The 27496-nt window shown below is 37.4% G+C and overlaps 1 protein-coding gene across 1 annotated transcript in view; it reads right to left on the bottom strand.

Annotated features, from left to right (window-relative positions):
• ZDHHC17 (zDHHC palmitoyltransferase 17) overlaps nucleotides 1–27496 on the bottom strand; it is a 72952-nt gene that overhangs the window by 37686 nt on the left and 7770 nt on the right. Inside the window, exons 2-5 of the mRNA XM_075747332.1 lie at nucleotides 20030–20133; nucleotides 9782–9904; nucleotides 3830–3907; nucleotides 2286–2430 (exon numbers count right to left, since the gene is read on the bottom strand). Of these exons, the coding sequence (XP_075603447.1) occupies nucleotides 2286–2430; nucleotides 3830–3907; nucleotides 9782–9904; nucleotides 20030–20133 (450 nt within the window). The remainder of the gene's footprint in view (nucleotides 1–2285; nucleotides 2431–3829; nucleotides 3908–9781; nucleotides 9905–20029; nucleotides 20134–27496) is intronic.

Genomic DNA, 27496 nt, shown 5'->3' with positions numbered 1-27496 from the left:
ACTGCTGCCTCTTGGCTGAGTAGTACCTGCTGGCATGAAAGTGGGTTCACTTCCAACCAAGAGTTCTTCCCCTGCATTACGCACCAGAAGGCAGAGGGCCTTTCCAATTTCAGATTGGAAATTTTTCTGTTGGCTGCTGCAGCCCCAGAAGAGGGAAGCAGCAACACTGAAGCTGGGTTCCAGCTCTGTCTCAAAAAGGGACAAGAAGCAATTAGGAGCAGCTTCTTAATCCACCTGTCAGTTCTCCACACAGTTATGCAAGCCAGCTCTCCTCTGACCATGCAGGTCCACAAAAGCATCAGGATCAGAACTAACAAAGCACAACAGCCTACGCTGACCTTTATTTTGACATTTATTTAGTTGTCATTTACCACACCGGCACTACAATTAAGTTCAGAACAAGGGCAAGCCTACTCTTTGGATATAAGAGAAGCTGGTCTCTGCAACGGCAAAAAAATTTTTACAAGTAGTATGTAGCTCGCAAAAGCAGTTCAGGTTTCTCAACCCAAATCATGGCATCACAAAGGAGGTGGGGAAAAAAAAAAAAGGAATTAATGACCTCATATGTACTTATTAAAGGAGAATAAAAAGTAGAATTATGTATTTCCCATAGCTTCTCCAGAAACCATGTAGTTTCTGGGAATTGTATGTATACAGCTAGAGAACTATGAGTTTAGGGATTGTTATTACAATGTATTGATATTACTATACTTTAAACATACAAATCAATACATAATTTTAAAGGTGAACTTTTTGAAGTGCTTCCAACTGTTAAACTTAATTCAAACTTACGGCATGGAAAGGATACCAAAATCATACTTGATAACATTTGGGGGATTTAATAAGAATTATCCTTTCAAAAACTATTGATAACGAGAGCTGTTTCCAAGTTTTAAATTGTAAAGCAAGTTTTGTGCATTTATGTATGTACACATGTAAACACACAGAGCTTCTTTTGGACTGAAGTATCACATGCCCAGATGAATAGGACAAGTCTGTATATAAACATGAGGACAAACAAACATTTAGAGGGAGATTTCATAATCACAGTAGAACATTTTAAAGGCCAATTATACTTCATTAATGTTATGCTTTAAACAAGTTCACACATGTGTAACATCTGTAAGATTTTTCTGGTAACATAAAAACCCACGTACAATTATACATACGCATGTACATGTTTTGTGAACAAAATACAAAACTTGTTCCTGATGAAAAAAGCCATTTCTCTCCAATCATTATCTCTTACAAAATAGCGATTATATATGATCAGCCTCTTCTTGTGCCTAGCTCATTCTCTGTCATACATTAAATACTGTTTTACCAAACAGTTCTCAGATACAAACTGCATACTGCATGGAGCAATAGTTCATTTTTTTTACATGTATAGGCACAAATAATTTTCTGAAGCAAATTTAGTATTTGTTTTACACAGACCAAACCCACTGATTTCACAGTCACATTCTACCTGACTTGCTATTTGAAAGAATAAGCAGAATACAGAAGTGTGAACTGCATTAGCAAGACTGTAAAAAGAGAGGAGTGCTTTGACCTTTCTATATGGTTTACAAAGCAAATCAAATTTGTGCTTCAGGCACGAGTAAATCTACAGATTATCATGCATGGCGAGTAGCAAAAAGGTGAACATGTTTTTGAGCATATAGAATGAAGGATGGGAGGCAACAAGAACAGTAATGAATACACATGCTATATACACACTTTACAAATCTAGCAGTAATATAAGAAGCTAGAAAGAAGGTTTTGGGGTGAGTTTTTTGTTTTGTGGGTTTTTTTGGTTTGGGGTTTTTTTTTAATTTACACTCTCATGCAACTAGTAACAGCAATAAATAAAAGTTGTGGACTGAGGTGTAAAAAAAAAAAAAAGAGATGACCTACGACAATGCTGGGTCATTAGATTCTTTACCTGTATATAAACGGATGATTCTGTGAAGAATTCTAAAATGTTTGCTATCATTGTCACTGTTAACATCTAAAGATTAAATTCATTAGAAATAAAGAGTGATAAAAGAATAACTGCTAGAATTTCCATATACTATACTAGACAGGTATGAATTAAAGCCAAAGTACTCAGACCACTGTTAGAGGAAATTAAGTTAGCAGGGGGCCCATCGATACTGTGGTCTACAATAAAAGACATTGAATTATTTTTATGTTTAGTCAGGCAAATATGTAGCATTTCCTGAATGACAGGTATAGGTTTCGATTGTTTTCCTATTCTAATTTTGAGTAGAATCTATTTAAATATGATATTACTTAAAATTTACCTGTCCCTTTGCTATCAGGTAAGCAACAATCGAAGTGTGTCCAAACTGGGCAGCCAAATGAATACAGCTACATCCTTCTCCATCAATTAGCGACGGATCTGCCCCGTATTTCATCAGCTGTACCACCATGGATAAGTGACCCTGTCTAAATGTAACAAAAGACAGAAAACAAACAACTGAATAACTATATACAGAAAAACTATTAAAATTTGAATATTTGAATACAATAAATGTGTTTAGCAGTTAATTGCACGACCAGAACTTCCGCACTTTGACTCGTACTTTGAAAAAAAAAAATTGTCATGATCTGACTCTGCAACTGAGTAAGCAAACTCATTCACATGAGCAAATTCTATGCAGCCAAAGGATGCATCACACGCAACTGACTTAAGTGTGTTGTATACCAAAAGGCCCATCAAAAAAAAATCCCAAGTTATTAGTTTAGAAATCTAGTCTACTGTGACTTCTCCTGATCCACATATGAAACCTGCCAGTTTAAGAGATGTACTGCTATATACTCTCACTTTTTGTGGGGCATATGGTTTATATTTCTACTATTAAAAACAGTAGTGAAATAAAAATAGGAAGAAAAAAAGGAAAACTGAAGGCCTACACTTCCTCTACACTTCAATAAAAGCTTAGGCATCTTTTTGGCATAACGAGCACAGGCGTATCTTTCCTGTTGAAATGGTGCCTGTCAGCACACAGTTTCTGACACGAGCAAAAAGACCTTTTCAATCTGTCAGAAGCAGCTTTGGACAATGCTTCACAGGACAACAGATTACAGCTATGAACACCAGGAAATTTAATCAAGCTTTTGTGCTATTAACACAGAATATAGAGTATGATCTGTAACAAAAAGAAATACAGAAGCTAAAATCTTTAATGGAGGCTAACAAGCAAGTCCTCATCTTTAGTAAACAAATTATTTTGATACATTAAATGTTCTAAAAGCTAATTTTGTAAGTCTCCTTTTGCAGTCTACCGTTAAAAATATCAATATGTACAGTGTTCCTTTCCTGCATATTTCTAGGTAGTTGTCTGAAGAAGCAGCTACTGCTTGAAGGCTGTCTTCAATTTTCCCAGCCATTCATCACTCTCAGACCATCTTCTACATAATAAATCCGATCTTAAAAAAAAATCCACACATGTAATAGAACACTGCAAGGACAATGTCACACAAAATCATCCGAAGCCCCATCTGCACAAGTGTTGCTGAACTTTGGAAGGCTGACAAAAATAACATCTCCAAAGTACAAGTAAACCAACGTCACTATAGACTCTAATTTTACTTTACTCTTTTTCCTATCATAGCAATCATCTTCCTCTACATCAGAAAGAGATAAGACAAAAACTGAATTATATGCTGAAAGCTCCTGTAGCTCAAACTTACCACATTGACAGTGTGCCCAGTTATCAATGACTGAACTAGTTCTTGTGCAACGTATTCCCAGAAAATACAGCAATTTCATAAATCAATCAGTAGCAGATTCCAAGTTAAAAAAAAACACAGGAAAAGAAAATTCCAGAAGAGTTTTCCCCACCTTGTTGCCCAGTGAAGTGGGGTAGAATTTAAATCTCCTCCAAGCTGATCAACAATAGCACCTTTTGATATATAATATCTGGAATAACAAAAATAGTAAACACTATTACTTGTCTTGGTTAAATATAAAGGACACAGGTTTGACGTTAATGTGAAGCAGGCAGTTACAGACCAGAAGTTCAGAACATTTCCTTGCCTTCATATAACCTTCCTTTTAAGAGGTCATGCATATACATTCCATTTTTTGCCTTGCTGAAGCGAGTTGGGAGAGTAGGGATGCTTCCTACTGTGTTTTAAACATGCTGCTATTTCCTAGTTTGGTTCTAAGGTAAAACAGAATATTTTATATATATATAAATACAATCTGTCCTACCACAGAAGTATTTAATAAAATGGATTCTTCTAAAATATTTAGGGGTTGCTGCATTAAAAAGAATTCTGAAGTAACTGTAAAAGAATATGCTGCTAAAAGACTAACATATTTAGAGAATTTTGGCTACAATGGCAAAATTATATACAATTCAACTTGCAGCACGTATCGTCACTGGAATGGCCCTGCTGAAGTCATTGTTCCTAGAGCTCACGCTTAAGTTAGGTGTTTAGCCGAGTACTATGATTTTTGCATACTTCTCAATTGTTATTAATCAAAGGACAAAAACATCTGAGTATTTAAAAAATACATCTAAATGATGGGCTAGAAATTATTTTTCCCTCAAGAACATTTATAAAAGGATGAGCTACCTGTAGGAACAAAACAAGTTACCCATATTTAACTGCAGTAATTCATAGTCATTTGTACTGTTTCTGTGAACTGTTTTCCTTGCTGTTTTATATGGGACACTACACTGGCAATATTACTTTTTGTTTGTGAGAGAACATACACACCTTACAAAGAAATTAATGTTTTTTAAGAAACAAGCCTTCCCAGAAGGCTTGTAGTTCTTCATTCACTACCATATAAGCTAAAAGTTATTACTAACAGACCTTTGGAGAGTACTATCTAGCTACAGATTCCTAAGTGCTTGCACATTTCAAGTACTTGCGCCTGCAGACTTTTTGCTTTCAAAATACCTATTAGATATATATGAATCAAACAAGATCTTCTCTGATCGAGGCAGGACAGCCCACTCCACTGGTGTCCAACACCAAAAGAACAAAAGTGCAACATCTCTCTGCTGAAGTTAAGCTTTCGGATTTCTCAAAAAAAAAAACCTGCGAAAGTTTTGGTCCTGTGTAGGTGAAAAGACAAGGCGTATGTAAGGTAAAGGGACAACGTAATTTTGTTATTGTGAAGCAAATGATCAGCTACCAAAGAACACATTTGAAAAAGACATGGAGAAGCTATTTAGTCCCCCTTGGGAAGGAGTTCCCAAGGAAATCTTGTCTAGATAAAAGACAGCACAGAGAAATTCACAGTCAACGCCTGGATCCATCTCGTTGATGTGACAGCCACTCATGGGGAGGTGAACATTAAACAGATTGTCTTCATTCAAACACTGGTCCCCACAGAAACACAGAATATGTTCCGATTCTACTGAGCAGCAGCACTGCTTACTGGTTAGTAAATTTTATTTAGAAGGAAGAACTCGCAGTTTGACAACTGGGAAAAGACAAGGCGTGGATCTCCTGCCAGATGGCGCACTGAAATAACATTTTATGTTTCCTTAAGGGTGTTCTTAGACTACATTGAGATTTATTGCTGCATTTCAGTTTCAGCACACAAACAGATTTTTCTGCAAAATCAGACTGAGAACTTAATCTCCTTGTCTACATAAGTTTTGTGGAAGTAATTTTGTGCTTGGCGAGAACGTCCCTGGAGAAAGGAAGAAATGGGCAATTCTACTCTGCCATCTAAGCTTCCACACTAGAAGATGCCAGGTGTGCAGGTCCTATTTAAGCAATCTACTTACATTCAAAGCAAGCAGATCTGATAAAGAGGTCAATTTAAGAAGAAAATACTTCTGACCTCCACATCAGGATCACTAAGTCTTTGCCAGCTAATTGAAAACTGCCCCAGCTTGTGTTCAGTGCTTGTGGAATCAAAATGCATGCAGTCACTGTTGCTAGAATGAGGTAAAGTAGAAGAGAAATCCTTGTCTGGAGAAAGTTCAACACAGGGATTGAGGAAATGCAGTCAACAGGTAACTGTAGAGATGTAAAGCAAGTATTTGCATTTTTACAAAATTGAGTTGAAGACAGACCAATCAATCAGTGTCATGACAAAAAAAGAGAATTACATTGTGGATGTCTGACACTTATCCCTGATCCTACAGAAATAAGAGAAGGTTCTGTAGGTTTCCTTATAAAATATCAATGGGCTTCAACAGTATCTACGCTGAATCTCAAGTCTCAGATAGACAGCATGAGGAAATACTAAAAACAAGAGAAGTCTAATTCTAAGCCTGCACTCTCCACAGATGACCTGCTAAGCTACCTCATTGGGAAGACCTTATATAGTCTGTACCCAGTAAGCAAGACACTGACATCTGGTATCATGAGAGCAGACCACTTACACTTACAGTCTGTCTCTGTGATACCAAGCTCACTAGCCAACATATTTAATGAAATTGTCCATTGCACATAATGGGCACAAATAGTGGAGACTGGGGAAAGATGTGATAAAACAGAAAGAAACCCAGAATACTTTCATTCTAAGGAAACAGAATAATCCAGTGTCTCACAAAAGACAGAGTGAGAGAGCGCATGATATGCTGGGTAATATAAACTAAAATAAATCAAGACCATCTAAAGACAGAGGAACTTAGAACATGAGAACTGCATCAGGAGGAATGAATTTTAGATACAGTTAAACACATTAGTAGTCACATGCACTCTAGTAAACAGCAGGAAGAAAACACAATGCAGGATGTCACAGTAGTACCTGTATCAAAAAGGGACAAGAGCTTTGACAATAGCATTGAGGAAAAAGGAAGAATTAGACACATTAGATTTAAGAATGTTCAATTGTCAGGGATCATACTAAAATAACTGGAAAGAGGTATGACTGGTAGAATTAAAGTTATGTTGAAGTAAAATTCTCAGAACAAGTTTCCAGCACTCTAATGTAGGTGGAGAGATATCCCTAACATATTACAAAGACCTAACTGGAAATTCAGATAGAGATTTAAGCACAGACTTCCATCTATCTGAACCTGACATTTTGATTTTGAAACACCTCCACGTACAATATAATTGCTATAGCAGGAAATTGTTAACAACACGCTTGGAGAGGGGAAAAAAAAGGTAAAACAACATGAAATACTCGTATGCTAAAGTATTTCTTTCACAAATTTAGCTTCAAAAGACAACTAATGGGGAATTTAAAATTTGGTCCAATTTTACTCTGTGAATGACAGAAGGTCACAAAAAAATTTTTTGGGCAGGTTTTGGTTTTTTTTTTTAAAGAAAAAGCTGTAGAATACATAAAATAGCAGTGAACTAAAGCATTAAGTCATAATCAAGTATCACATAGGTAGATTCACTGCACTGCAAAGCTACTACAGAAACTATACATAATACAGAAACATTATCCACAATATGGGCCTCTTTTTTTAAATGCCTCATAACATACTGATGTTCTTAAATGATGACAGTTGTCTCAATGCCATTCACTTTTCAGACCTTATAAAGACATATCAAATGAGATGGAATAGCTGTAATACAAATGTGTGTTCCAATAGCTCAAATAAGATGAACAATTCATTGCGCATAATTCATTATGCATTCAAGACAGATAAAAATGAACTCAAAATATAACAACTGCTTTTAGATGCTGTACTTTTCTTAAAGAAAAAACCAGCTATCTGCAAAGTTATTTCACAGCAAGTTGTAAGAGCCTAGCCATAAAGACCCAGGACAACCTAGAAGGAAAATGGAATGAAAAGGAAGAAAACAATAGGGTCTAAAATGTACCCTCACAAAATAGGTTATTTAGGTAAACCAGGGTCCTGCATCACTTTTGCAAGGGGCTCCTTTTCAGCATGCCAATAAGCACATTGGTTACCTATCTTGTAATGAAAGGAATATATCAAATGTAGAATAATCGTTTCCATGATAAGCTTCTACCCACAATAAAGACATAAAACCTGTTGTGCTATCTATTGTGTATAATTTAAAAAAAATTCTTTCAGAAACACTGAATTAATTCACAGAATCGTTTCGTTTGGAAGGGATCTCTGGAGATCATCTAGTCTAACCATCCCTGATCAAAGCATCTAGATCATGTCATCTAGGACCATGTCCAGTTGGGTTTTGAATATCTCCAAGGATGGAGAGTTCACAACCTCTCTGGGCAACCTGTGCCAGTGCTCAGTCACCCGCACAGTAAAATCAGTGTTTCCTGATGTTCAGATGGAATTTTGTGCGTGTTTTTTTAATTTGTGCCCTCTGCCTCTTGCCTTGCCCCTGAGCACTACTGAGAAAAGCTTGGCACTGTCTCCTTTACTCCTCCCATCAGGTATTTATACACATTGATAAGATTCCAGGTATCCCAGGTGCTTATATACATTGATAAGATCTTCCTTGAGGATCTTATATACATTGACAAGCCTTCTCTTCTCTAGGCTAAGAAGTCCAAGCTCTTGCAGCCTCTCCTCATGCCAGATGTTCCAGTCGCTTAATCATCTTTGTGACCCTGCACTGGAATCACCCCAATAAGTCCGTATCATTCTTGCAAAGGGGAACCCACAACTTCACACAGATACTTAGCTACAACAGTTGAGCAGAGAGGAAGGATCACCTCCCTCAGCATGCTGGCAGTGTTTTTCTTAACGAAGCCCAGTACACCATTGATCTTTTCTGCCACAAGGCTGCATTGCTGGTTCACAGTCAGCTTCCTGTCCACCAGGACCCCAAGGTCGTCTTCATCAGATCTACATCTTTATTTACCTATCTTTACCTATTTAACCTTCTTTTAAGAGAACTTCATCAGGACACAGAGAGTCCTTTAAAAACATGATGAGAAACGTGAACCTGAGACCTTCTAGAAACTCAAGATCGGGTCTGACGAAGGTGCTGGTGATGGATATACATGGGGAGAAAGTGCTTAAATGTTTTGCATTTGTTATTATGTGTAAGTACACACATTCCTTAATAAGAAGTTTTGAGAAGTGGACTGACTGAAGATGTACAGTTTATGACAAATATTCTAGAAACCTGCTGATTCAATAATATTTTGTATATTTAGACTTAATTGCATGTACTTAATTCATTGTTTTGTTACAGGTAGAGCGACAAAAAAACCCAAAGATGTTCTATACACTCCTGCTTTGTAAAACAGCAAATACTGAGAATTATCCCTTCAGGAATTAAGCTCTCCATGTTCTGAAAGATAATTATAGGTTTTTAAAACTTAGTCTCAAACATTATGCTTCAGATTTTATAAAATGAAAAGCAAAGAAATACCCCAATCCCACAGCTCCCACTATTAAAGATTTTGTTATCACTTGAAAGGAGAGGTGCTGCAATGTTACCTTTTTAACAGCTGTGTTTTTAAAATGCAAAGAAGTTAGAACTTCTTGAAATGCTGAATGATGTAGCAACTGCCTCTTGCATCATATTAATCTTGCTTATTTCCAAAAATTCATTACCATCTAGCACCAAACTTTCCCTCCACAAAAAAAGAAATTTAGTATTTCAACAAGTATACATTAGCATAAAGAAAATGCATGTGCAGCTGAACAGATGTTCTACAGGTTTATCTCACCTGAGAACTGCCTGAGTTTGACTTCTGGACATTTAACAGGTTTTATTTCTGTTAACTGTGTCATCAAACCAGTGCTGCCAAAATGCAAATTAAGTCTTCTAACTTCTCCCCTCCCCCCCAAATTTCAAGACCAAAAATTGAGATTTTAAGACACTTAAGATTATTTAACAAATAATTCTTAAAAAAAAAGAAATCAACATTTTTAAGGACATGATTAGTTTATGTTTAAACTTAAACAGTAACACATACTTCACCAGATCTATCCTGTTGTTGATTGCAGCCCAGTGAAGAAGTGTTACGTTTTCTTTGTCCGGTTGTCGTACATCATAACCTGCTTCCACCAACTCTCTACATCGTTCGTATATTCCATACCTTGAAGAAAAAAACAAGATTTTTCAAAGCTCTTCCCTTGGATAAAAATGCATTCAGCAAACACCATACTTATGGGTCATAATACAAAAGCTTCAACAGAAGAGAAATGAAGAAGAAACTTTACTTTCTGTTTCTATGTGATTACAGATCTCTTGCAACAAGAAGCTTCCATTGGCAGAAGTTATATTAACCAAATCAAGACTTTACAGAAAACTTGTCTCTGCAGCAAACTATACAGCAGAGTAGGGTGAAATACAGATCAGTATTACACCAAGTGTAAATAAAACCTCTTCTCTTCCCAGAGACTCCACTACATTTGTTTCTCCCACCTCTGTTCTCCTTCCTTTCCATCTCTTCAAGACCAAAAGAGCTTAGCCAACTGATTTGACAGTATATTCCTAAAATTCAGCAGATGACAAGATCATCAGGTCAATTACAAGCATTAACAGAGCTCAAACACCTCCTATGTTTCTTCTGAATTAACAAATAGCAATTTTCCTTTTTCCTAAGTTAGTATCATTCTCTTTTTTATACCACATCAAAATTCTATACTTTGGTATGAAATGAATTCTTTCATTAAAGATGATGGTTAAATGTGAGCTACCTTCATTTGAAAAAAAAAAAATTCTGCATACATTTTGAAAGTTGAAACAATTCAGGAAGCATAAACATCACTTAGGCATCTAATGTAGGACTAACTCCAACGTTAAATAACGTTTATCTTGATGCTTACACTGTTTTACCACCTATTTTTAGTGGCAATAAAAGCAATGCAGAAAGGCAAGTAAAGATTACATTTCAATGTCTGTACAGGGAATTTTCAAGTCTCAAGGAGGAGACTGATGCGTGGGCACACCTTGAAATCAAGATCAATGCCTTGTGACATCCAACTTCTGCTACAGCAGAACTTTAACAGCCTCTAAAAGTTGGAATTTAAGTAATTTTCCTAAAGCTGCTTCCATGTTCTACTTTCTCCAGAAGAGACAGCCTTAGACAACTTAAGGCCTCTTTGCTCCACTTGATCAGCTTGCATAACTGATGCCAATGCCTTTTTTCCAGAGGAGTTACCATTATTACTTTTGCTTTCATGTATTTGAATGGATTCTCAATCTGGACAACACTCCCATAAGTGAAGCCTCAAATGACTCAAATCAACAAACCTCAGGAATGCTTTCCAAGCCTATCACAGGCTTGAAGCACATAAATTAGTTGGACACTATCAAAAAAGAAGTACTACACATAACGGCCTACTTAGATCATGTTGTTTTCAATTTATTTGGAAAGTTGCACTAGAAATTATGAAAAATGCTAGAAATTGATGTCATACTTATAATCTTTCCAAACTTTACAAAAGATCAGAACAAAGACTTTTGTGTGCAGTACATACCAGCTGGCAACAAGCCTGTAAAATTTGGCCCCTCAGACTGAGTGAAAAAGCAAGAGTCATGATTAATTTTGACAACAAAGCTTTGTTTACAATCAGCTAGGAGCGAAGAAGAGGTTTGGTTTATGAAGACTTAAAAATATGCAACCCGCTAGACAAGATACACATACTCAGACAGACGTAACTGCCAGGAAAACTGATAAGGTTCTAAGTCTGGTCAATCTTGAGGTACACTATGTCCCACATCCCAGCCCAGATCAGCAGCATGGTCTGATGAGTGCCTGTTCAAACGGCTTAACACGTACCATTCCTGACTTCCCCCCGCCAGCTGAAAGGGCCACTGAAACAGGTTAGGACTACTAACAGTAGGTCAGCCAAGAACGAGGAGTGAGAAGAGACAGTAGAAGAGATGGGAGAAAGAAGGACTTCTGAAAGCAAGACAGCAAATTCTGATCTTACTGCAGTACAGTATCACACTAGCATATTACATCTGGAGATAACCTGGAAAGTGATTCATATAGAATAGCAAAACCCCTGTTTGTTGACAAGCTGTTCTACTCCAGTCAGCTGTTATGACAACCCTTCTACTGTAGACAAGCCTGCTGCCTTCAATTAAACAACTGAAGCCATAATGTAAGAAATTATTGACCTACAGCCCTGCTATTAGGTTTAACAGTCACCATCTAAAAAAATTGTACTGCCTATGGCTAAATTTAGCTGACTCTCATCCTGCTTAAATAAGTAGTACTATACAACAAGCAGAAGTTATGTTAATAAAATATTCTAAGTTACTGAAAAGATACAAAGAACACAAGAACATAATAATGCTGACTTCTATAAAGTATAAGAGGCAACCATGTAAACTTTTCATGCAATGGATTAGGATTTTCCTTACAGGTACTGGTTTTGGCTGGGATCAAGTTAATTTTCTCCATAGCAGCTCCTATGAGGCTATGTTTTTGGATCTGTGAGCAAAACAGTACTGATAACACACCCATGTTGTAGCTATTGTTGAGCAGTGCTCACACAATATCAAGGCCTTTTCTGTTTCTCATGTTGCCCCACCAGGAAGTAGGCTGGCGGTGCACAAGGAGTTGGGAGGGAACACAGCCAGGACAGCTGACCTCAACTGACCAAAGGGATATCCCACACCATACGATGTCATGCTCAAAAATAAAAGGTGGGGCAAGGAGGAGGAAGGGGGACGTTTGTGGTTGTGGCATTTGTCTTCCCAAGTAACTGTTATATACGATAGAGCGAGCCCTGCTTTCCTGGGGATGGCTGAACACCTGCCTGCCTATGGGAAGTGGTAAACTAATTCCTTGCTTTGGCACATGGCTTTTGCTTTACCTATTAAACTGTCCTTATCTCAACCCACTAGTTTTCTCACTTTTACCCTTCTGATTCATTTCCCCATCCCACTGGAAGGAAAGTGAGCAAGCAGCTGCAACATTACTACTGGTGAGCTATGGTAAAAGGTACAAATGATTTAGATGAGTGCCCTATTAAGTTAATTACACAACACAAAGTGAAACTCCTTTAAAATAGCCTCTGATACCTAGTCAAGTTTTTGTTATACCATGCTACCAAGATAGGTATAACCAAGCAGCACTGTCACAGTCTTGGGGGAAGTGGGGGGGCATATGGGGATGTTTGTTATTTGGGATTTTGGGAGGGGTGTGTGGGTTTTTAATTTTATTTAAAGCATATCTCTAGTCTTACAGAAAATGTGATGCTGCTTAAGAGACAACTTTGCTTAAGAGACATGAAACTGAAGGAGAGCTGTGGCAAGCATGCAAATCGACTCTGTAACCTGTTGATGTAGAACACTGTGGCCAATGCCCCTGCAGAAGCCCTGATGAGATGCTCTAATTAAGCTCCACTGATGTTTACAAATACCACCCTCTAGAATTCACCCATATACTGCTGTGAGCCCCTGGGCAAAGACTACCGCATGGGTTCGGACACAACAAGGAGTAGTAGGAATGGATTCCTTCTCTGGGCTTAGCATCGCAGACTTCCCCTCCTCCCCACTGAAAAACAAACTGCAAGTCACAGGTACTTCCTACCACTGGCCACAAAGTAAATCATGGAGTTCTGTAATACATCAGAAGAGCCTTCCCAGGAAAACAAAACACTTTCCAAAAGTTAAACTGAGAATGAGATATATAGCAATTTTTTATTTAAGTCACCATCAGTTTGTTCCTAGCAATTTATTTTGGTATCTTGAACTCAATCATAACTGATTACAAAAGATGTAACACATTTAATTTAATAACTCTTCAATTTATTAAATTGTCACAAGAGACTTAACGATCTAGACAGACAAAATGCACCTGGCAAAACACGTTAGGAATTTACAACAATTTGCTGCTCTTCCTGGAAACAGCAAACTCTCTACAATTAAATAAAACACTGAATCTGATGCAGTCATGGTTCTTGAGCTCTGTCCTAGAAATGCAGCACTCTTCTCTCACATATGTACAGTGTTCTTCCAGCAGTTTGCTGAAGCTGACTTCATTTTGCCTCCTCCAAAGGGTCATGACGGACTGTTAGATTACAAAATGAGAATATCACTTATTTCAGACACTCAGCATAATTGCACTCATAATGTTGTTAAAGGGCTCTACGCCCTTCAAGAATGAGGAATGGAGGAAAAGATTCCAATCCTCACAAGAGACTGCTGTATTTTCAAACAAATTTTCAGCATCTGGGATAATTCTAGAGGCTGATGCTGTAAACATCAATATGGAGTATAATTAAAGCACACTGTTGGGCTTGCCTTGTTCTGAAAGAAATGGGACTAGTTCTGCTAGGGCAAAAATACCATTGTGCAAGCTCGTTTCACTACCACAGTCTTTAAGCCATTTCAGTAACTAACCTGTAACATTTTATCTGTTGTTGCAAGTTAAAGATATTCTGAATTTAATACTTTCAAAAATAGTATCCTAGAAGCCTTTTGCATTTTAAATAGATAATTCATTTTTCAATCTTTTGTCTGCAAGCACACTGATTCTTGGAAATAGACACTGCCAGCTTTGCTGTATGATTAACATAGAATTTGGCCACAATACTAGGAAGGAATCTCTCTTCAGTGAGCACATCACCATGCCAACAAACACTAGGTAAGCCAGGAGCTCACTCCCTCATCTTGCTATCATTGCAACTCCGATCAAGCTCTTTTAACTGGAAATGCAATTAGTAGAAAAATGATCTTTCTTCTCTCGAAGTCTCAGTCCCATGAATGATGGTGGCTAAATACTAACAAACCCTTCAAAACATTCTCATGGTTTTTGTGTTAAACAGTAAGACAGTTTTGTTTTCAACAGCAAAGGGATAACTCAAGAGCTGCTTAATGAACCATTAACAGTGATGTTAAGAGACAAGAGAAATTCAGCTTTCGTGTATGTTCCAAAGCCTCAAATTGTCTAGACAGTTGTAGCTATATTGTTATTGTGGTTAAAAAAACATCCCACCCTTCCATGTGAACTTCAGACACATTTTGTTTTCAGCAATATAGCTGAACTCCAGGGGCTCAAATGACCAGGCATAAAGAATGTTTACCTGTGCCATGGTCTGCCCATGCTCTTCCCTGGATAGCTGAAAAAAGTCAGGAGTAATTGTCACTTTGGCCGACCCTCAATTTGAATTATTCCATATGTATCCTATTTTTTTCTTATCAGTTACCATATTGTGTTGGGTTTGCATGGCAAGGTTTTGGTAGCAAGGGGACCACAGGTGTGGCTTCTGTGAGAAGCTGCTAGAAGCTTCCCCTGTGTCTGATAGAGCCAATGCCAGCCGGCTCCAAGACAGACCCATCGCTGGCCAAGGCCAAGCCAATCAGCGCCTCTGTGATAACATATTTAAGAAGGGAAAAAAAAAAAACAGTTAGAGAGAGCTTTTGCAGCCGGAGAGAGGAGTCAGAAGATGTAAGAAACTCTGCAGATACCAAGGTCAGTGGAGAAGGAGGGGGAGGAGGTGCTCCAGGCACCAGAGCAGAGATCCCCCTGCAGACCATGGAGGGAGGATGAGGGGGTGTAGAGATTCCACCTGCAGCCCATGGAGGACCTCACGCTGGAGCAGGTGGAGACACCTGAAGGAGGCTGTGGCCCCATGGGAAGCCCACACTGGAGCAAGCTCCTGGCAGGACCTGTGAATCCGTGGAGAGAGGAGCCCACGCCAGAGCAGGTTTGCTGGCAGGACTTGTGACCCCGTGGGGGACCCACGCTGGAGCAGTCTGCTCCTGAAGGTCTGCACCCTGTGGGAGAGACTCACATTGGAGAAGTTCGTGAAGGACTGTCTCCCATGAGAGGGACTCCATGCTGGAGCAGGGGAACGATGAGTCCTCCCCCTGAGGATGAAGAAGCGGCAGAAACACCGTGTGATGAACTGACCGTAACCCCCATTCCCCGTCCCCCTGTGCCGCTGAGGGGGGAGTGGAGACTGGAGCCGGGAGTGAAGTTGAGCCCGGGAAGATGGGAGGGGTGGGGGGAGGTGTTTCGAGATTTGATTTTATTTCTCATTCCTCTACTCTGTTTTACTTGGTAATAAATTAATTTCCTCTCTAAGTTCAGTCTGTTTTGCTTGTGACAATAATTAGAGAGTGATCTCTCCCTGTCGTTATCTCGACCCACAAGCTTTTCGTTATACTTTTTCTCCCGTCTAGTGAACGGAGTGGTGGGCACCTGGCCCCCAGACAGGGTCAACCCACTACACACATGAACGATGAGAAACAGTGAGAGGAAAAAAGCATGTTCTTTTTGTATCCAACAATTTTTTCCTAGGCAAAATTCAGCATATTTCATATTTCGTGCTGCACTATTTCACAACACACACGACTTCATTTTGAATCTCAGTGAATAAAAGAGAAAAGTTACTCATGCAATAATGAAATCGTAACACTTGAGCACAAGGAATCAATCTTCCAGAAGTCACAAAAGCACTTCTTAATATCATTAATATTTAATAGCCATGTTCATAATGGTTATTTAACATACTTTCAGCATAGCTGGAATTTACTCAAGTTCACTACAAGCAGAAGGTGCCTATTCACTCTCAACAGAACTGAAACGACACAAGGATTAATGTGTCTCAGATTTTGTTATCCTAGTCATAATCCATCATACACTTTACCTGTGAACATTAGCTACTTTTCCTTAGTTTCATGGCTTAAAAGATTTAAAACAAAAACCAGCAACTTTAATTTATTATGTTAACACAGTACCCTTTTCCCAAGACATCACATTCAAAGTTGTGACTCCAGCCTTGGATAACACAGGGCTAGTGGTGTCAGAAGAGATGGAAATAAACATACTCAACATATCTCCATTAAATTTCACTTTTAAATCACTTAGGACTTTTTTTTTTTTTTTTTTTTTTTTACAAAACTCCATTCCCTTGCAGTTCCAATAAGAACACTGAGTATCACAGAGAAATGAAAACAGTATACGGTCCACCCTCTGATTTTGTAAAGGCAGAAAAAATTCAAAGACTTTCTATGCAGTCTTAAGTGAAGTACTTAAGTATTTACTATGCAACGTTCCTCCACTGCAATAGCAAAGGCCAGAATGAATGTTTTTTACAACTGCTTTGAAAACAGATTTTCAAATACTTTTGAGTGGCATGCTTCTTTTTTCAGAAACACAGTGGAAACTTTCTATGAACCAAACTGAATTTCGCTATAAACGAATACAAGATGTCAAGAGATTATGCAGACAATGTAACATCTGCAAGATAAAGGACTAAGACACTCCTACTTTTAACACTACCTAGATGCCCTTGGACGTGTTTATAACAAAGTCAGTGAAAAGCCTCCTTTATATCAATAGATATTAAAACCAAACACTATGATTCTTTGTCCAGCACAAGTTTCTGCAAAATAAACACAGAGAGACTATTTTTGATATAAAGCATGCCTAGGCCCTCACATCTGTGAGGGAATTTATCAGGAACTTAATGGAGAAAATATAAATACTGATAAACCCTTTGCAATGAGAACATCAGCTGAACCACTCTTTTCCATACAAAGTCTTAATTCAATTGTAAGAGGTTATTAGATTTATAGCTCATAGTGTATGAGCATGTTAATTTAATAAGTGTCCAATCTAGAGACTAAGAAGATAAAGCACACACACAGTTCAACAAGATAGGAAACAACAAATACTTCTGGAAAAAATGTGTGAAGCTTGCAAGCTTTTATTTTCCCTTGCTGAAAAACAAAAGCAAATGCATTATTTTGCTAACATTGTTCTATTTCTCTGTAATCAAGTGCCAATAAACTCAACATCTCAAAACAGAATTCTACATTCAAACAGCATATATGAAGTATAGATGAGTTTTAAACCTTTTCACCCCATTTTTCATTATCATCAAAGTTTAAGGAACTATGCTCCCCATTTTCATATATGTTCCAACAATAATATAACTGGCTACTTTACAAGAGAAACTTCTGATAATGCAGCACATCAAATACTGTTTCAGAACAACAATGATTATGAACAAAATTAAAAGACTGACCAGCTACTTATATGGTGTGATTAACTGCTTCCTGCTTTGATTATCACAAATTTAATAGCAAACAATTCTATGCTACAGTGAAATGCACCTTCTACCTGTCAAGAAGCCTACAACTGAAGTGGTCTTATATGGAATGCAGAATCATTTTGGATGACAGATCAGTTTGACTTGTTGCTGCTGCTGCTGTTTTAACAGAGGAAGATAGCTAATTATAAAGTTGTGTATCAGACCATTCTCAGGATCAACAGAATTTCATTTAACTAATGGTAAGCACCCCAGCTATCATTTAACTATATCACACTAAAAACCCCACCCCTATTATATTCTTTCAGGGAAGTTTTGAAGTGTTCTGGGGGGAAAAAAAAAAAGCAACACAACTGTGCTGCCAATCCCATGCTGAATTTTACATGTCTGGACTTAGGGGGAAAAATAACCAAACCAAAAAACAACAAACCACAAAAAAAAAACCCCAACACCCAAGCTAAGAGAATGAAAATAATTCCTATTCTATTTTGCTACCTTTTTTTCTTGAACTTTACTGAACTGCTTGCGGAGGGGAGTTCTGGGAGACAGACAAGTAGCCCTTTTTCACAAAACCTTTTGTGGCACCTTTCTTACTTTAGCACTGAACTAAAAAGTAAAATCAGCAGATATTTTAATCTAAGTGAATACTGATTTCTGAGGACAAGTGGTAGAGGATAAAATCACCTATTTTTCATACACTTAAAAGATGTTATATTTCTACAAAAGTGAATAACTACATTTTAATAGGAATACCATTGAATTAATACATTAGCAGCATTATTTATTTTATTGCAAGTCTTATGGTATTTGTCAGGTTTATTTTCTGCCTTAAACTTCAGAGATTTTTTTTCCCTTTAAGCCTTCAAATCATATTAAATACTTAAAACAAAGGCGAATTCTCCCTCTAGGGAGGGAAGTCACAACTTGATTGTACATCCATGCTGACATCCTCCCTTCCCTTTGATACTAACCATTAGGGCCATGATACAAAACTACAGTCCTCTCTGGTGAGATGCTATCCTCTCTGTAAATCATATCTCGCCATGACTGGGAAGGAACATAATGGATAACTCACAGTCCTGTTGATACAATAAGCACACAAGAATGGAAGCAGGTAACTTGCAAAACCACTTGTGCTGTCCTATTTCCATGCTTTTAAGAAGCAGCTAGTTAGATGCTATGCCCATATTTTCATTTCTAAAAATACCCTGATATGAGGATTACAGGTTGTAGTATTACTATTAAAGTATTTAGAACAACAATTGCAGAGACAGTCAACATCTATTTCAGGACATTAAACTCCTCACAGCTCAAAACAAAAAATGAAGGAAAGTACATACTTCCTAAACCTAAATGGGGTCTCTGTCAAATGCTGAGCTGCAAAGCTCCTTTCAGTTGGAGAAAATGCCTTTTAGGAAAAAAAAAAAGGAAAGAAGATTTTTCTTTTAAGAAAAAGAAAAATAGCTCAGCAAGATACATAACAGTTTAAGCATTCAAATCAACAATAAAAGAAAAATAAAAATCTGACAAAACTCTATCATCTCAGCTCACTGAAGAAAGGCGACAGCAGTGGTTTCTGAATGTAAACAATAGAGAGCTACAAAGTAGTGTATGACAATTCTTCAGAAAGTCTTGTGAATTAGTACGTACTACAGGATTGTGTAAAAGAAGAATTTGTATTATTCATCTGCATTAAGAATACAATTATTAAATTTGCACACAGTTTACTCCTACAATCCTTTCTCAGCAATAAACTACTCAGTTTCATAGCAGCGCTGACAGTGCAGAATTAGAGACAATGAAGGAAGTTACACAGACATACATTCCTTCTAACCTATAAATGATGTTAACAAATCAAGGAAACCCTCATGTTTGCATATCAATGTAGCCCACTTACCTCTTAATCATCACCTACAGAAAACAAACATCAGTACCAACAGGAAGAAAACCATACGTTCTCTTCCAACAATCTGTCCAGCAATCACATATATTTGCATCTTACAATAATTTCTCCTGCGTATTTTCATACAATGCTCATAAATTTGTCTTAACAGTAATTTGGTAAGAGTTCATTTCTGAAATCTTCTACTCTGTATCTACAAATACAGTTCACCTTCCACTTTATGGAAATAAAAAATCCATTTCACTGGTTTTTAGCTAATACAGACACAGACAAATCTAAAACTCAAACGTAAACTTACTGTGTGGCTTTGACAATGTCCCAAGTGCTGTAATCATCAATGTGGCTCTTCCGTCCAAGAGATTCACTATATCCATGGTTGTAATGGCTTTGAGGCTTTATTTCCTAAAAGATAAACTTGCTATTAGAACATCAAAATTAGTACTACTTAAGTTTCTCAGAAGAAAAATAAATTCCTGTAAGCAAAACTAAAACCAGTACCTGGTTCAATATACTATAAAGCCTAAATCTGAGGGTGGTAACCTGACTGGCCACATTTCTACATTTGCCACTGTATTCCCTAGTATAGATTTCAAACACCTTCCAGAAAACACCACTCGTAATAGCAGAGTTCTGCCAAATCCTATGCTGGGGTATTTTTTTTTTTTTATAAACACAACATAGCATAGCTAAAAAAAGATATTGGCCATAAACTGACAAAGTCTCACTCTGCTACTACAAATAAATGTTATACTTCAAATAGCACAGTCAAATACCTCCTAGAAAATAAATAACTGGGAATGATTAATACCAACGACTAGAACCTACTGATACTTCATTGATTCTTCAAATCCAGTCTCAGTTTCAGAGGCGATCTATGTATTTTTAACCTCTGGGCCTCAAAAATAAATGGCACTACAGTGACATGTTCTTCACCAGATACAGCTCCCTACAAACTTAATTCTTTTGATGAAAGGCAACACTTCAATCCTTAATGCTTCACTTGGTGGAATTTATATTAAAACTCCGTATTGATAGATCATTAGGGCAGCAACACACCATTTTTCTTTACAAACCGCATGCATGTGAAAGTCAGCTCAGCAAGTTGAAAGTCAATGATGAATTTTATACCGCTTCTAGACAATTTTCCATTTGTTACAAATACTATAGCTGATTGCCTCTGTGTATCAACTGTGCAATTCAGCATCGCTACATCAAGTGTGATAACTGGAACAGTGAAGTTAAAAAAAGAAGCAAGTTCTGCAAAAGTTCTAAAAATGCATTTAAATTTATTTTATTAAAGTGTGTTGTTTACTTTTACTCATTTTTCCTCAACATACAGTTTCAATAGGAGAAATTTTCTTTCTTTAATCTGTACCTAGAAACACTTTTAAACACCTTATGAAAGGTATTTAATTAAGGTTCCAACTTCCTCTCAGTTATTAATATGAGTGATGACTTCATTACTATACTAGACAGATTTTAATTTTTTTCTTTTTTTAAATAAAGATATCCTGAGTCAAGACAATCATGATATAACACACCTAACCTTAACAAGGATTTGCAGTCACAAATTCCCACCACCTTCTCTCCCCAGAGGCAAATGCTGGCCCACTAGCTTAAGTGACTAAGAGCCAAATTAGCAGTTTACCATAGCTAAAAGAGAAAGGTCATCTCTCTGCCCGCTCTCCCCCACTGCTCTTGGCTCTGTGCTTCTACTGCTAACTCAAGCTAGCTTTGGTACTTGGTGCTGTGGTTGCAGTGAGCCCACTCAATTCATTAGAGGGGAAAAAAAAATTAAACAAGAAAAACCTGATTCTTTTACAAGGACAGCAAGTTGAATCTGTTTCTCCTGTGAAAAGACAGACTCCAGAGCCACTGGTAGAGGGAAAGCAAGTAAAGATAAGGTAGCAGGAACATTGTAGCAGCTGCCAATTGTTAATTTGACTAAGTAATCATGGAACAACACACTCCAGCTTTTAAATATTCAAAGAAACCAGGCTGACAGGATGAAGAAAATGAGGCTACTTCTAGAAACTGGTAGGGTTGGTTGGCTTGGAAGGTTGCAAGATTTTACTTATTTAGAAAAATCAAATTTGGTTCCTCAATCACTACCAAGGGTCACTCTTTCTAGATGAGCTTACCGCTTCAGTGACCATCCTTTGACAGTGCCCTAATCACTCATGTGCATCTCTGACTAGTTTGTCATTATTCATTAGTCACAAAATGTGCATATTGCTTGCACAGATGTGTAAGTAATGCAGGGTAGGAAAAAACTCAGAAGAGGGAGAATAAGGATGGGGGAAAAAAGAAACCACATGGAACAGGAGAAAAGGGAATCTCGTCCAGAAAACAGGACAAATGAGATGGGGGAACAGAAGATAAAGCAAAATATAAAAACTCCAAAGGAAAAAAGGAAGAAATACAGGGGGAGGGGAAAGAAGCACAGTTCCCCAGAATGAGCACTAACAATAGCAGCATTCCAAATCAGTTCTCCTCATAACCAAATGGACAAGTAAAGTTATGCTCATTTTCCCTGAGTATTCAAATCTTTTCATCTTTTCCAATAAAAAAAGCCAAAATGAAATAAGCTTAAGGAGAATTCCAAGAAGAGTATTCATAGAAAAAAAAAAGTTACACATGAAAGAATAAGATGATCAAGACTGAATTATTCTGAGATAGCAATTTCATAATTTGCAATTATATATAGCGGAAGGATATGAATAGGTCGATATGCCTGCTTGGACATAAGGAAGGGAGGAAAACTCTGCAGCTTACAGCTGCTACACATGGCTCTGGTAGGCATTAACAGATGGCTAGGACTGCCTTTCCTTTAACATTACGCAATATTGCTGCAAGGAAGCAATACCATGATCAAAGTCAGACAGTTAAATTCTGAATGCTGAACAAGATAATTGACGCTTAAAGAGAAAATACTAACAAGTTCAAAATAAAAATGTAGAAATAAAAGCATTACTTTCCATAAAATATTGTATACTATTGCATTTGTTTAATGAAAACAGAAGAAATCATAATTATTTTAATTAATGACTATACTATTTCCTTATCTGCCTGCAGTCAAAAGAATCACGATAAAATTGGAAGTCAGTGTAACTAGGTATATTATTTCAGGGAAGCTAAATAATAAAATAATCCTCATGTATGGGTGTTATATTTAACAGGGACTAATGGAGGTTAATATTAAAGAATTCCTTCCCCTGTATTTGTGTGTTCGATTCCTCTGTTCTTCCTTTGTCAGGATACAGTGCTTTTTTAGTAAGCTTTCCCAGTTTTCCTCCTACTTTTTTTAAAAGTGCAACAATCTATAAAAATTTATTTATATTATTTTGCATATTAAAAACACCCACATTAGTTTATATACACATAAATACTAGCCACTTATGCACTAGTATTAACAGAAGAATGCTCACAAGATAAGTACAAGCAAATCAATACATTGCATTCCTATAAAAGATATTCCTGGTATTTATTTTAACTTTTTTTAATGGAAGTTCCTCTTCTAAAGTCTATGATAACTTTCCTGCCCCTACCCCTTCACCTAATTCTGCAATACAAAGTCCCAGAAACACAGGCTAAAGTGATCATGTCTTAATTTTAGAGAAAATTACATTTAATTCTTCACAGGCATAAGAGCAGCTTTTTCTCCTCTAGAAACAGTAAAATACAGGGTGAAACCAGTAACAGCTAATCTGACTAATTGTTGATTGTCATTAAGTGGGAGCAGTCTAATCCTTCTCACATTTGCATGAAGTCCTAGCCAGAAAAAAAGGAGGAAAAAAAAAAAAGAATAATCCCACAGAATAATCCCATAGGTTCCTCAGTTTCAGGAGCCAGAGCCTTCAGCAGCTATGAGCTGTTTAGATTGCCTGAACTGGGATGGTGCATATACATCTTCAGTTTAGCTAAAACATCCTAGAAAACTTCCATCTAAACCACACTATACTCTTCATGAAAAAGCGTGCAATACCACTTTTTTTTTTATCTTAACTGGTCATGTTATATATCAAAAAAACCAGTCCAGTGCTCGGCTTGCAAATATATACTCTCAGACTCACCTTACTTGGACTCTTACAATTTATGCTGGGATTCTCCCCACCCCCTGTTACAGCATTAAATTACACAAAATGAGTATGACATGACAAAAAAACCCCTTTCCATTCAATGCCAATTCTGACACATTTGACAGCATCCTATGAAGTATGTTGGGTTTCCTCCTAAATTTTTGGCCTATTTGCAGTTTCCTGACACACCAATAGAAAAGATGCATTTACAAAAACCCCTGGAGATCTAATTATAGAATACATACACAAGGAAGAAAATCTGTACCTAATATTCTGATTTTATTTTTTTGAAAGCAACTTACAGTTTAAGTGGACAATGCTTTCTTTAAAAAGCAGCAAAATAGATTGAGAAAAGCTTCCTCTCAAACACGATAACGTACCTTCTGTTGATAGAGTCCCACCCACAAGCAACAGTCAGCCACCAGAGATAATAATCCCGCACACTTTCCAACGTAGATCTGATTTTTTACATAGCGACTTAGAGATGCTCAACCAGAGCCCTTAATCCAACCACTCTATGCAGAGGTCAGAGATTGTGTGATTTAAGGCACAGCTGGTAACGAGTAAGTTTTGGTTCTTCAAAGCACACGTCCACAACCAATGGACTGCTTTTAGTCATTTACTTACAGATTCACTTACAGTGCTATAATTTAAGGAAGTAATAGCTTCACAAGAAAGCTTTTCAGAAGGCCTTGTACTTCCGCATGGTGTCACCAGTGAGTGTTATTTAAAACAGCTGCATTTACTAGCATTTGTAAAGGTTAAAAGCTTAAAATACTACTGTTTAAAGCTTACTTTAAAGGTGGGTTTTTTTTTAGTCAGCAACTTACATTAGCATGTACATACATTTTTTCTGGCTTTCTTTTCCGGAGTGTTGCATTGTGTTCTCAGCCAAAATCTCAGGATTTCAACAGAAATAAAACTGTATTTTTTCCAAGTGATCTAAACAGGTATGAGTCTCAGAGCCTATGAGCTTGCAGACCTCTCAACATAAACAAAAATCCCTGAGAGATCTAGCATTAGTACTCAGTCACCATGAGAGCAACTTAAAACCATTTATGCATTTCACTCTTTTAAAGTGCTACTTTAAACTTTAAAAATGTACCAAAGTATGTATCTAGCTCAATCCTGATCCTCAACTACTTGGAGGAAAAAAAAAAAACACACCAAACTAAAACCACAAAACCCCACACTTTTTAAAATTCCCAGGAAAGGATATTCTGAAAATTCTTTTTCAAAGATCAATATTCTTCATTCAATTTTCAAACCTGGTAACAGGTTTGACATATTTGAAAAAAGTATACTGAAGGTTCTGCTTTATTCAGCAAGTATTTGCCAAAGCCATACTCAAATGTAAATTATGTTGCTTAGCGAGTTTAAAGCTAAGTCATCCCTGAGGAACAGTGAAAACATTAAATCAAGAACTAGAGCACTGGTAAGCGCACATGACAGAATGAGCAGTCAGTCTAGCTATGGGCCCTCTTTTCTCCTTGGCATATACAGAAAAAAAGAAGTTGCTGTCAGTCCTCATAGAAAACTTCAACTCACCATTCCCACCACAACCTTGAACCAGCAAATGGGGCTTCAAATCAATAAACAACTAAGCAAACTCTCATTCCCACTTATGATAAACACAGGCTGGTTCATCTACCACAACCAGGAAGTGCATGAAAGGTGTTTCTAGTCACACTGATAGTCAGTTTTCTGCAGCTGCAGCACGTGAGAGACAGCTTAGTAAATCTGTGGTCTGACAGTTAAGAACAGTCCCACTCTATCCAACTCCTAATCTTCCAAACTGGTCACACCAGCTCACCATCTACCTTCTGTCAGTAATGTAGTGCACTTGATGCTATGAGTAAGTTTAGTGAACTGGCTGAAAGTCACTCACTTTTTTTGTTGTATGGGATGAGTTTTCTATCTATTTACTTTCTTGAACTGGCTTATCCTGGGACCAGGCAAGCATCACTGGCAGATGTGTGCAGCTGGAAGCATTTAAAGGTAGGTTTCACAGCCAGCTTAAGCCAGGCTAAAACTGCCCTGCCACGAGAAGGGGTGGTCAAACTCACTGTCCTGGCAGTACATTCTCCATTACCTCTTACCAGTTCTTACAACAGTGCAGAAATGGTTTCACTTAGGTCAGGTCACAGACTGACAAAGCTAGAAGTATCCCAATTCACTGACTGGCCATATAACTGCAAGACCTAACCCCAGGAAGGGTAAGGGACTGTGCCTCGGTTCCACCGTGGCTTCAGACCAGCTTAAACTCTTTTGCAGAACCGCGTCCTTCAAAGCCAGCAATACAAGTGTTTCCAAAGCACACTCTGATGTCCTCCCTCTTGCTGCTGTGCTTCCTCCTTCTTGAGCCATCTTCCCCTGGTCTTGAGCAGTCTTCCAAGCTCTGACCACAGCATTCCCACTCCTCTCCATTTTTTGGTACCTCCCTCCTTACAGAGACAATCAAGGAAATGCTTCTAAAGACCTCAGGGCATCCTACAAGCATAGGAAGAAATTACTAGATTTCAAAAGTGCACAAGACAAATTGTAATCTAGTGTTACACCACGTACTGGGCATGACAGGCCTGAGGGTTCAATTCAGCCAGACTCCCTCTGACTTTAGAAAAAGCTTTCAACTTAGTTCTAGTCTCATTTGTACAGACCCCAGTGTTTCTCTCAACTACAAGGATGCTATGAAAGTAAAATCTTTAGCTCATACTGTCTTCGAAAAGCAGCAGAGAACAGTGTGAATGCTGAAATTATCCAGTTTTCAAGCAAACAAACACTTTCCTCTTTAATTCCATAAACTGGATTCTGCAAAGTTAAAATGTAACCCTCTTCCACATTTATAATGTCTCATTACTTTGCTGAGCAAACAGGCAAACAGTGAAATAAATGCTGTTGAAAGACTAAAATTCTGGGAAATCTGAGAGAAATAAAGTCTGTGCTTAACAAGTAAAGGCAAACTGAGTCAACACGAATTCAGATCAAATCAGACATTTACAACCGATGCTTTAAGAGGGCCTGTCTCAGAAAGTCAAAAATCAATCACTACTTCTTCAAATCAGAAGAAAGTACGTAGAAAAAAAAAATAGATTTCAACTATTGACAGTTTAAGTGTTTTACCAGATGCCTGAGAAGCCACAATGTTACCACTGAGAAAAAGTCCAGAGTGGTAAAGAACTGCATAGTTTACAAGGGACATGAGAACAACTCTAAAAAAAAAAAAAAACAAACCCAAATCTTGTAAAAATGGGAAGAGAAGCATTGACAATGAGTGTGACAAATTGGAAAAAATACAGAAAACTGAAAGGCAAGCAAAAGGATACAAGACATCGCTATCCCTAGAAGGACAGGCAGCATCCTAAAAACAAAAGAAATGGACAAAAGTTGTCAAGACTACAACATAAGAACAATAGAACTGTCAATAAAACAAAAAAACCCACAAAACCTGAAAGTGTTCAACAAGTGCAGAACAAAAACAGGTGAGGGAAAAGCCAGAAAATTTAAATCATATCCTGTTGCCATAATAAAATGCTTTCTAATATACAACAAATATTATTAAACTTCTTTGAAGTACAGGTTAAGTCAACCATATAGTCCTAAAGATGTAAATACTATTTTTCATTAAGCCTGAAGAAACTCCAGTGATCTCGATAAAAGATAACATGGGTTATAAATGGTTACCATTT

This window comes from Balearica regulorum, chromosome 1, assembly GCF_011004875.1.
Source record: "Balearica regulorum gibbericeps isolate bBalReg1 chromosome 1, bBalReg1.pri, whole genome shotgun sequence".
Classification (NCBI taxonomy): Eukaryota; Metazoa; Chordata; class Aves; order Gruiformes; family Gruidae; genus Balearica; species Balearica regulorum.
Note: the sequence above shows the minus strand (reverse complement) of the source record. Positions and strands in the feature narration are given on the sequence as shown.